Here is a 12,114-nt window from a genome sequence, read left to right as displayed (position 1 = left end):
CAAATTCAATCCTTACCAATTTATAATAGCAGAAAGTATCAATATCCTAATACCCTAACTATTTGAATAATTCACTTTAAATTAAAAAAAATGATTTAGAAAACGAAGTCAAACCCAATTTTGCTACTCCCGTTTATAGTGACCCATAGAGGAGAGGTCCCGCCCCTTGAAAGCTGCTTGCCAACTCAATCGAGCGTCTAATTCATGGCCAATTGCGACTAAACAGGGTCGAAACGCATCTGATTAGAACTGTGCGATGGTGGGCATTTGCAAATCGATGTTGACAAGTTAATTTTAGGCACTGCCCGTTTGGCTTTCTGGGTTGCCCAGACTCGGTTTCGAAGTCAACAGCCACTGTCCGCCGACCATGACCGCTAAAAGAAACCGTTAGGGATCCGACCCGAGAAGAGGGTCTTCGCAAATCTGCCCCAATGACCGGGTGCACTGGACGAGATCGGTCGCCGATCACTGGTCAGCGATGGGTTATAAAAACCTCATCGATGGTGTCGCTTTTGATGCAGTTTCATTTTTGTGTTCGCCGGGTGAACAATGCGTTGTCCATCGGGTCTGATTATAATCCTGCTTGGAGTAATCCTAAGTGATCGTCTTGCGGCTGGCGAGGATCAGGCTGATAAATCATGGATAGCCCAGCTGAGGAAGTTGCGCAGCGAGCTTCGAGACTGCTATCAATCGGGAGTATCGCAAAGTCTGTGGTCCTGTTTCCGCTCAAGAAGCTTACACATGTTCGAGGGCATTATGTCGTCTCCCGAGATTTCCATATACGATGGAGTGCGTCTGGTGATCGCTCCGAATATCACTGCAAATACATCGAGACCCCAAGATGAACGAAAGGATCTGAAGCATCTAACCTGGTTCGATCAGTTGGCCGTGAGTTTGGCCAAGGGTCTAACCACCCACACTCTGCAAGTGAACTTGGGAAAACTAACCGAGCGATATCTAAGTAGTGGTGGGTCTTGCCTTACTCCTATATCTTTCTTTATTGATTTAAGATCTTTTTTTCTAGAGATTTCTTCTACGGATACCGTGGGAAGTGCCCGACTGAGGCGGCATCGTTATAATATGATTATTACCATGATGTTTGGAGTAACTGCCTTGGGTGCTATTCTAGTGCCCATGGGTTTCCAAATGCTGTCTATAGTGAGTGGAAAAGCTCTGCTACTAGCCAAGATGGCCCTGCTTTTGGCCTCCATTAATGGATTAAAGAGGGTGAGTGGATAAGGGGGTATTAGAATAACTTTAGCCTCATCCTTTTTCCTATATTGCCTACAGGTAGCCAACAATGGATTACACTATGGTCTGTACCATGTCCCAGGAGAGCATCTAGGAGGTTACTATGACAGAGGGGATGTCAGCCATCCTAGAAATGTGCCCATTCCCGTGGCTGTGGCTCCCACTTTGGATATGGGATTAATGTAGGATATCTTCAGAGGATTAGATTGAAGAAATTTTAAAGTTAGAACTGCTAAAATTCCTTTAACCAAAATATATAAATTTAACACCTTTTGAATTCGTTTGGAAGCTCAGAAAACTCCATCCAAAACCTTAAGCGTTACTTATATTTAAGAATAATATGTTTGTTGTTGAGATGCAAAGAGAGCACAATTGAAGTTCCATAAAATATATAGGAAAATGTCTGCGTTTAAGTTTACATAAATAACACCCGGTTTCCATTTGAAAGAGCTTTCCACCTAAGCTTTTCCTCAGCTCTGTTTGCTGGCAATGCCCCAAGAAAAGTCACCAGAAAAGCTAAAAACGGTGAAAATCCAAACAGCGGCAAGTATTTCAAAAAAGTGCAAGTAAAAGAATATTTATACAGAAAAATCTTTAAAATATAGTAAGATATCATAAAGAAACGGCTTTTCTAAACCCTGAAAGAAAACCCCCGGAAAAGTGTCAGGAAAAACAAGAACTGAAAAAAACCGACTGGCTGGCTGGCTATAAAAGGAAATGCGGCGCTGATAAGGACCAACACTCGGTCGTCGGGCGGCAGCGTTGACGCATCGTCCTTTTTTTCGTCCTGCAACGGTTTCTCGGTTTCTTTGTCCCTGTTAAACTAAAGAAAAGTACGGTTTCCCCGGCGCAGTTTCAAACCCGCATCAAGTATACGCAACGAGTGCCCAGTAGCACCGCGTGCCCCGTCGCTAATTCCACGCTCTAATGAAGTTATTGGGTGCGTGATTCCTGCTCTAATCTCTGGTCAGGCCATCGCAAGAAGGATCAAAAGAAGGCACTCCGGAACTTGAGGGCTAATTGAAAACTCGCCTCAGACTCGAAAAACATAAACTCAATCTCCCCGCGGGGATTGGCCTTTTTTACGCCGAGGTTTCGAAAATCGGAAGTCGCGATGAAGTTGGTCGTGTATCTCTATTTATCCATGATTGTGCTGGGCGTTCAGGTAAGTGTCGGCTTAAGAATTGTAATTAGTATTAATAGTTACCTTAGAATTTGAATATTTCTGATATTTTTAGCAAGAAAAACTTTTTCAAATCGCAGTACTGTAGTAAAATATATTACTTTATGATACCTTTATGGTTATTTATTATCCAGAAGAGTTATCTTTAAAATCTGTTAGGTAAACAAAATCCCCAAAATTTGTGAAGTCCATTTAAATTATATTTTCAAAAGTGTTCTCCTGTGAATATCAACAAATGTTCAAGAACATATCCCTCTTATTTCCCTCTGTGCATCAATAAGTGACAAAGTCACCCGTGTAGTTCCTTGTAATTCGATCAACAAGTTGGGCCAACTTTTGTTTCCCCGTTGTGCTAATGACTTGATCTAATTTCATTTGGCCGAGATTTTTCACCAGATTGATTGATTCTAGATGTCTGCGTTATTGCCAAACTTTCGGCAGCCTTTTTAGCCTTTGGCTTGTGCCAGAACAGATTACCTTCATTAGGCTCACGCTGCCCACTGAGTTGGTAATCAATTTATGAATTAATGGAAGTCCAAGCGGGTCAGCGGGTCAAAGTTTGCTGCCCGGCGCAAATGAATACTTAATTCGATTTGGTAATGGCCAAATCGGGGAAAAGTTTCGCGTGACATTTGGCTGCAGCCGAAATAAAAATAGAACTCGTTCGGAGAAATCAGCTAATTATGATTGAGACTCTTCCACTCTGGGAAAAAGGGTTGAAAAGAAATGGCAAGGGAAAAAACCATGGGAATTTCAAGAAATTACGACAAAAGTGATTCTAAAGTAAACTTTTAATAAGGGATCATATTTATTTTCGTTTACTTACCTTTGAGTGGGTACTCCAGTCATTTATTAAGTTTTCTTTGAATAAGAAATGGAAAGAAGAACCATTTTGCAATATTATCCCTGCCAAAGGTATATTTAAATATTAAAATAATAAGGACCATTTGTCATGTTGGCCTGCCGAAGACAGAAGCCATTTCACCTGGCTATGAAAATATTCGAGGTGTTGGCCGATTAGGGTTATATTTCCCATTTCTTGGCTCCTGCCATCCATCACCGGCAGATCCAGCGATCTGTTTGCTTAATGGCAACATTGTGGGCCAAGTCAGCAGGCCAGGATGTTGGGAATCCACTCCAATGGCCAAGGATAAATGTAAATTTCCCACCTGCCATGGAGCCGTGGGCGGTGGCAAAAACCAAACATTAGAAGGCAGGGAAAACCTGAGCGGAAGACCCAGCGATTCGAAGGCAATGAAACTGCAACTGCAACTGACTCATTTCTTGTACGCTGTGGTGGTGGTCACTCACTCTGGACATGGACGAGATTTTCCTACGTTTTCCCAGCGCTTTTCCTGCCCCACAAATCCCACTTCCTGCTCGATTGCCAGAGAGTCCTGCACTTGATGTGCGCTTAATGTTGACACCGACGCTTTGGCACTTTACAGCCATTTAAGCCAGGACATGACAGCCACACCCCTGCTGTCCCATTTCCGTCCGCATTTTCCTGTTTTCCCTCAATTTCCCCGCCGTTTTTCACTCTGGCAACATGTGAGAGCGACAACAATTAAACGACGAATGTCAACGGGTGCAAAGGGGGTGGGGGAAATGGGAGTTGTGGAGCGGAAAAGACATGAAAGATAAGCTTTAACATTCAGGGGTGACCTCTAATTGCAGCACCCACAAACGGGGGGATCAGGTGAATCTGGGTGGGATTTACCGCTAAATTCCCTCTAATTTACATGCGTTTTTCATTGCCAATCCGAAAAATATGCACTTAAAAACGGAGCCTTTGCAGAGGTTTTAATGGTTCATTATGGGTATTCTCGTAGAAAAAGAAATACTGTGAAAAAGATATATTTTTGGTAAGTATTAAGGTGCCTAAAGGTATGCAGTAAAAAAATATTTCCATAGGTTTCTGTCTTGAAATAAATTGTTGCATACTTTTAAACACTTTTATCTATCCTCGGGTTTTCGGTATATATGTCTTTTAATTTCAATATGTGGTACTTATATATAATGTCTTCTTCTCTTTGTGGGTTGTAATAGATTCTGCCCTACATGCCAATTTAACCTCATATCTTATGCTAGAATATCTTGCTGGCTTCCCCAAAATATGGTTTTGGGATCCCACTAATTTCCATAAATTTCCTTCATCATGTAGCAGCAGTTGCGCGAAATTTATGCCGTCTATTCAATTCCGTTCTGGCAGAACTCTTGCATAAATCTCGAATGCAATATGTTCGATAAAAATCGGGGAGGAGAACTAATTTCCGTCCTGACAGCACACATCCTGCCATCTTTTTATGCCACTGCAGTCTGGATATTAGCCCAAAAACGTGACGTCAAAGTGGCGGCGACCAAAATAACTTGTTGGCCAAATTGCATTTAACAGTTCATTTGCGGTTGCGCAAAAATAATTGAATGATTAAAGCCAATAACACTCGTTCGCCCAACAGTGCGTATGCGTAATCGAGTTCATTTGCGGCTCTCGTCGGTAATCCTTGGTTTTTCACTTGATGACTATGAGCTGTGACAAATGCCGAGCTTAACTTTTAATCGCAAAGTTGAGTGGGCTGCTGACGCAAATGAAGTCATCTTCTGAAAAAATTGGAAATAAATAAGGAAAGGGGTGATAACTAGATGGTGGAAGATACTTAGTGTTTCTTAGGTCTCCTGGGAACTATTTTTCCAGAAAATCCTTCCGTTCTCTGCTCATTTCGCGACCATTCATTCGACTTAACTCCCTCAGCATCCGGCATTATGCGCATATTTGAGCCATCATCACTCAGTTAGACGAATCCTTTCAGGACGATTCCCTGAGTGAAATTTACGGCGCCCATAAAGACGTCTAAATATTTGATGGTCCAATGGCAGCCTGTTGCTTCTCTGGACTTTGGCGAGTGATATCACTTATTCATGGACAGGCAATTCCTTTCTTAGGGCTGAATATCCTTTGAAGCTGTCTCATAACTTAGTCATTCCGAACCGCCACCCCCATTCGATTGCAAGTGTTTGCCTTAGCCGAAGGATTACCACCGAATCTCCTGCCACGAGATGCCGAAAGTCAATATTTACCTGAAGTCCCTGAAAAAGGATTCGAATTTCGCCAGGTGCCTGCTTCCGCCACCGAAAGTGTCGCCTTCATCCGCTAAGCGAACTTTTAATCAAGTCACAAACATATTTCTGGCATGTGAGGACCTTATTCGCATATCCTTGGCTAATTAGCGGGTTTTCGGGGCCTCTGGAGTGACGGAAACAAAGGAAACTGCCTCCCACGACGACCTTGAGGGTTGATCCCTGCCATTTCCTTTATCCTGAACAATTCCGAAAAATGCTGGAATTGATTTACTCGACGAACAACAGGCTCATTAATCAATTCTAGCGACCGCCGAGCTGACAAAATATGAATGAACATTTTAAAATAGAACAGGCCAGAGTAAAAGCAACTAATTGAATATTCCGGTTTTTCAATGAGAGCATTCTATAACTCAATTCATTAAGAATTCAAGCCAGGCTTCCAAAAGTATAAAGGAATTTTTAATTTATTTTAAATTCGGGAATCATTTAAAGGAAAATAAATTGAGAAATTAACATAAACCAATTTAAATTAGGAAAAGTGTTCAAAAACAAAAATTCATTCATATTTTGTTGGCCTATCTGGTAGAGACTTTTATATTTTATGATAAAACATTTTTCACAAAATTCTTCAATTAAGCTTTAATATGTTTCTACCTTTTTGTGAACAGTTTTTTCCCGAGGAATTTATTATTAGAAAATTCCATTGTAAATTAAAGCTTAAATAAAAACGGGGTTCATCTCCTTAATAACGATTTTTTCCAATGGCATATGACTTCAAGTAGAAAGCTAATAAAAACCGAGCATTCAAAAGCCAATAAATGCAGAAATGCAGGTTCAATGGAGGTGAAAGGGAAAGTTTGTTAACTTGCCGGGATTCTGCGGGGGATTGTCACAATGCCGATAGAAATGTTGTATTTTTTGCGCTGCCCCCCGCCGCCCACAAAGTTTTCAGCCACTTTGAATGGGCCAGAATCCTCGGATCACCGTGGCAACTTTCGGATAGCAATCCTGGTCCCAATGGAACCTTTTCAAGGAGCAGCTGGCGCATCCTGCGATTCGCTTAGTTTGACAAAAGGCGGCCAGCGATTGTGATTCTCGCCCACAGTTCACCCCTTGGAAATCGCCCCAAACCCGATGGCCGCATTGTGATTATGCAAATGAGCCCGCTGCCAAGTGTGTTTTCAAAGGGATCATGTTTATTATTTATTTACTGCCTGTTGACAGTTTATCCAGACTCTCGTCGAATCCTCCGATTCGCGACCAAAAGACTTGTGACGTCAGCTGGCAATCCTTGATTTTTAGGTTTTTTAGGGGTGTCTTTAGGGATTAAAGTTGCTGCGGCCCAAACCGCCACTAATTGACAGTTCCATAACGCCCCGACGACTCGTTAAAGCCAACGCTCGAGTGTTGCGCAAACAAATGTCCCGAATGCCGAATAACGAAAGCCAGAACTTTTTGGCCTCAACTCACTTATTTGAGCCCGCGGCCAATGCGTCACCATTTATCAATTTCCCAGCGGCCTGGGTGCGATTTCAATTAACAGGAAAATCTAAAAAAAGTTACCACTAATCAATCATAAAAAAGAGGAAAAATAAATGGAGCAAAAAATTGCTTCTCCGCCTTTCTTAATAAAAAGTTTTAACTTTTGCCCCCGATTTTTCACACTTAAAATTTTCCTGACCTCTTTGATATATATATATATAAACGAATATATCCCGAGCACGTTCTGAGCGTCATCTGCGCGATTCTTGTTTATTGGAGAATCGTGTGTGGTAGTTTAATTAAAACCGGCTTTTGTCCTGTGTCCGGATGACCTCTTGTCCCCCATTTCGAGTCCTCTGCAGTTGCACTTGTGGGCCGGACGCTAAGTGCCGCATTAGCCGCCCCCCGCGATGATTCCTTTCTTTGGATACAACTGCAGAAGTCGGCGGACATTATCCGGCGAGGACCTCCCGCTGATCCTTGGGCCAGGACAAGCCCCATCGCGGATTTCCCCTGCCTTCTCGTCTGGATGTCTGTCTTTTGTGTACGGGTAATGTGGTGCAGAAGCACTGGATGAATGCTCATGATCTGACTCAGTCTTGAGGAGGGGTGCTTTCAGTAAAAAGCATTACATTTCATTAAATACATTAAAGTTTCATTAAGCATGGCAATACTGGAAGTTATAAAATGTTGTGTCGGTGGAAATGTGTTTTCTATGATGATATTTGTGAGTTCTGAAATACAAAACGTGTATCTACTAATATAGAAAATCTGCTACATTTTCAAACTTTTTACAATTGTGGGAAAAATGAAGAGTTTTTGGATTATATTATTTGAAAAACAAAATATAGCTAAACATTTAAAAAATTTATATTCCGTCTTAAAAAGTCTTGAATAAGTACATTTAAAGTGTTAACTTAAGGACACTACAAACAATTAAAAATGGTATGGTATGGTACATTTTCTAATGATCATGATCAAAGAAAAAAATTTTTTAATATAGGACATCCTTTTATTATTTACAATCTCAGTTCCTAAATAGTTTTTTTATTATTAGAGAATGGAATTAATATTAGAAATATTTTCTAGGCTGCAAGTTAACTTTACCCACATAAAAATTAAGTATTTCTTTTGTTTTCCCAAAAAGGCCAAGATTACTTATTCCAATGAAGCTGACTTTTCTCCCAGTGCACCGCCTCACTTTCTGTGTAATTTGTGTTTCAGGCCTGGCCCAGTGTGAAGCGGTCCTTTGAGCTTTTCCCCAACCCTGCGGTGCCGCACAATGTGCACACGGTCTCAGGTAAGTTAAGATCCCCATATACCATATTCATATACGAGAAGCGTGGAGGAGGGGGAAACTTTTGCAGTCAAGTGCCCTCGGCGGAGAAAGGAAAATGGGAAATGCACTTTGGCGGCAGCGACAAGTTTAAAGCGCTTTCTAAACCTTGTTTACTTGTCTCTCAAATTGATTTCTGCATAAGTTGTGAGCGCTTCTTGTAATATCCCCCTACAGCTGGCAACCCAGGCGTATGAGCAATTTGTACAACCAGGCAACGCTCGAATTTATTGCCCATTAAAATTCAAATCAAAGTGCACTCGATTATCCCCTCTTCGCCCAGCGAAAGTGACCCAAACTGTCCAATTGGAAATGCTAGATGGACATTACAAACTTGTGGTCACTCGATGGCCACAGACCCGGAATATTGTGATTCCTGCGAAAGAAAACTTAATAAATTTCAGTGGATTGCCAGCAGCTCGTGCCAACTTCAATTGACTTAATCCCTCCATCCAGATTTTCTTTACATTTCCCTTTTTCCAAGGGGACAACCATCGTCAAAGCAACCGCATGTCACAGGTCACAGAAATTGTAAAGTTGCATCAGTCTCATAGTCTCTGAATCAGGTGGAAACATCAACAAATCTGTGGTTGTGCCGATTTATAATTGCTTTTATTTATAGTCAGGGGAAAAGGGAGAAAGTTTTCAATAGAGGGTGGGTCAGCTTAGTGACGTCACTTCCAGAAATAGAAATACCATTTGAAAGGACAAATGAAAAACCACTCTAATCCAGGGGATAAACAAAAAGAAGCTCAGGTCTCAACAATATTTTGCAGTTATGAAAGAAGTTACAATTCTAAAAAAGGTTTAGATAGGAGGGACCGAAAAGCTCTTTAACTCAGATTAAAGGAAAAATAACAATGGTTTAAAACCCATTTAAACCAAAGTACTATTGTAATAATAATTTTATTTTGGGTGCCTAGAAAGCTTTTACCTACTCTTTACGAGCCAAATTAAATAAATGAATATTTAATGATTTCTCATAAACTACCAGCCACTTTGGTTATGATTATTAAACCATAGTGCCTAATCAATTATGAATAGAGCCGTTTTAATTGTCTGTTGCAATAAACAGAAGTGTAAAAAGGCCCAAAAAGCCACTGGAAAGCAATTAGCGAGTGTCGTAAACAAAGTGGCGCCAAGTGACAGTTTTCCCATCCTTCCCCAGGACCCAATTCCCCATCAAGGGATTCACGTACGATTACATCCCACATAAGTTCACTCCGAGTATGTGACATGCATGTCAAGAGTGGGCCAAAAAATAAGTCAAATAGTGGTTTAATTGTTTTCGGCCTGCCTTTGGGAGCTACGGAGATCCCAGAAAGCGAGAGGTCATAAAAAGCAGCCCACATATCGCACATCGCATATGAGTATGAGTGGGCCACCCGGCTAATAATGCCGGCCATAAATCAGCCAACGATGGCCGGCATTAAGTGGATGCGCATGATAAATTAATTGTTGCCCAGGAGCCAAGCTGGAACAATCAAAGGGGATTTCAATTGCCCACCCCTAATCCCTGGACTTCCCAGGATATCGTGGAAATTTGCCAAGACAAATTGGTTTCGGATTCGGTTTGCGGGTTCGGGTTTGAGCTGCCATTACTTTAGTGCTCCAGGGCATCAAGTGCATTCGGTGCACCAGGAAAAAATCTATTAATCAATTTAGATACTAAGCTTTAATAAAAAAACACCATCCTGTAAGCAAGGAAAATATTTATATATTTTAGCTGAAGAAAAAAGAAAAGGGTTTATAATAAATTGGTTCAAATTTGGATTAACAGTATACATTTTTGTAATAAATACTACAAGATTCTTCTAAAAAATATTTCTGTTTGAACAAATGGTATCGGAATAATACATTTTTTTGATACGCTTTAAATAAAATATTACTATATCTTTAAGTAGATCCTTAAAAAAATATAGCTTGAGATAAATAAACAAATAAACAAATAAACAAAAAATAAAATAAATAGACAGGTTTTATGGCTAAAATATATCATCTTAATACATAATCATAAGTACTTAGGAATGGTATTTCTCCCAAGACCTTCTCTTCCAAATTTTTCCCCAGTGTAATGCCATTAAATCCCACCCTTGTGCTTTCACCCCTTCCCCAGATTGCATGCATGTGGCCTCCGAGGCAGGTGACTACATCTTCAAGAAACTCAACCCCCTGAGTTCGGCCCTGAATCGGGAGGCAGCTCTGCTCGAACTGGAGGCGGCTGGAGCAGCAGCAGCAGGAGTGGGCGTGGTTCCGGGGGAAGGAGCAGGCGGAGGAGGAGCGGCAGGAGTGGGAACAGCAACGGCAGCAGGAGCAGATGTCCAGGAACTGCAGCCCGAGGTCTGTGGGCTTTATGTGATTGGGGAGCCAGACACGATTGTGGAGATTACAATGAAGCACTACGACGCGAACTGCGAGACAGGAGCCCTAATGGCGGTAAGTGCTCCAAAGTGTCACTAAATTATGCCCAAGTGTGACCCACTTTCCTTCCGGGATTACAATAGTTTGTTGACGGCTGGGAGCTGAATGGCGAGTACTTTCCGGGGATTAAAGATCACCACCGACCGCTGGAGGAACGTGTTTACGAGTTCTGCAACAATTACAGGCAATGGTAATTGCAGAATAAGATTGTATTACTATCATTGTAATGCCTAATCCCCCATAACTCTTTAGGCCGCGAGTTAGCAATAAGAAGTTCTTCCGTTCGAGTCAGAATGCCGCTTTGCTCCAGTACCGCATTCCTGTTCGCGGCTCCTTTGTGGCCAACGTGCGATTCCACAAGATCACGCAACGTAAGTATAATATTTTTGTAACTTCATTGATAATTTTAATAAAATATAAAAAAGAAGTAACCAAGTTTTAAACATTTTTGATAAAGGTTGCCCAAAAGTATGCAATGGGAAAACAACTCCACTTGTCTGCTTGAAATCCTATAACAAAATATATTGTTGCATACTTTAAGGCACCTTTACTCAGAGTGAGTTCTAAACCGTAATAAGTTATGGGTATTCTTATTCACTAAGTCGCTTATATTTTCAACTTATTAAATAATTGTTTATGTTCTAAAAATATTTTTTCTTAAAATATTTTAGCCTGCAATGTCTTGGTCCAGGACACGGCTGCCATGTACAAGATGACCAACTTTGGCCAGGCTCGCAACTGCACCATTTCGGCACTCTTTCCGGCCGTGGTTTCCCTGGCCAGTTTGCGTATAGGCGGCAAGAGTGTGAGGGCCCAGACCAAGGTCAACTATGATGTAACTATAATCCTCAAGTATTCCATATTCCCGGCTAATACATATACACCTACCCCCAACCCAGTGTCAATTGCCCAGTGATCGATTAGAGATCGGAGGATCCTCGGGACTGGATTCCATCGGAATGGAGCAGGCCAGTGCCGTGTGTGGAGCCTCCAGTGACTTGGGTCCCGAACAGGCCCTCTTCTGCGGGGTGAGCACCGTGAGATTGGTGTCCTCCGGCCGGTTCCAGAACCAGGCGGCCATTGTCCTGCGAAAGGCCGATGTGCAGGACATGGACATCGCCACGCTCATCTGTGCGCTCTAAGCTGGATAGGCGAGCTAGGACCCTCCTGTCCAAAACAAAAATGTACATGTTTGTAAAAATAAGAATGTGGAAAAAGTATCCTGATCAGCGGACAACACCTCCCCGGAACTCCATCGTAGTGCTTAAACTTAACTCTTAACTTAATCCAGCTAATTCGCAAAGTATTCGACACCCGAGAGGCATCTTAGGTAATATATATATGTATATCGAACATTCTG

General features: G+C 41.7%; 2 protein-coding genes across 2 annotated transcripts; both read left to right on the top strand.

The window, feature by feature from the left end:
* Window positions 1–549: 549 nt before the first annotated feature.
* On the top strand, window positions 550–1,437 carry LOC119554118. The gene is made up of 3 exons (XM_037864890.1): window positions 550–967; window positions 1,025–1,227; window positions 1,291–1,437. Exons 1-3 carry the CDS (start codon window positions 550–552, stop codon window positions 1,435–1,437), a joined length of 768 nt encoding a protein of 255 aa, XP_037720818.1.
* A 928-nt stretch (window positions 1,438–2,365) lies between these two features.
* LOC119555255 (corticotropin-releasing factor-binding protein) lies at window positions 2,366–12,098 on the top strand. Its single transcript, XM_037866557.1, has 7 exons — window positions 2,366–2,416; window positions 8,222–8,297; window positions 10,450–10,769; window positions 10,838–10,944; window positions 11,007–11,125; window positions 11,426–11,589; window positions 11,654–12,098. Exons 1-7 carry the CDS (start codon window positions 2,366–2,368, stop codon window positions 11,894–11,896), a joined length of 1,080 nt encoding a protein of 359 aa, XP_037722485.1. The 3' UTR covers window positions 11,897–12,098.
* Window positions 12,099–12,114: the final 16 nt, after the last annotated feature.

The sequence above is a fragment of the Drosophila subpulchrella genome, chromosome 3R (genome assembly GCF_014743375.2).
Source record: "Drosophila subpulchrella strain 33 F10 #4 breed RU33 chromosome 3R, RU_Dsub_v1.1 Primary Assembly, whole genome shotgun sequence".
In the NCBI taxonomy this organism is placed as follows: domain Eukaryota; kingdom Metazoa; phylum Arthropoda; class Insecta; order Diptera; family Drosophilidae; genus Drosophila; species Drosophila subpulchrella.
This window is presented reverse-complemented; position numbering and strand designations above follow the sequence as displayed.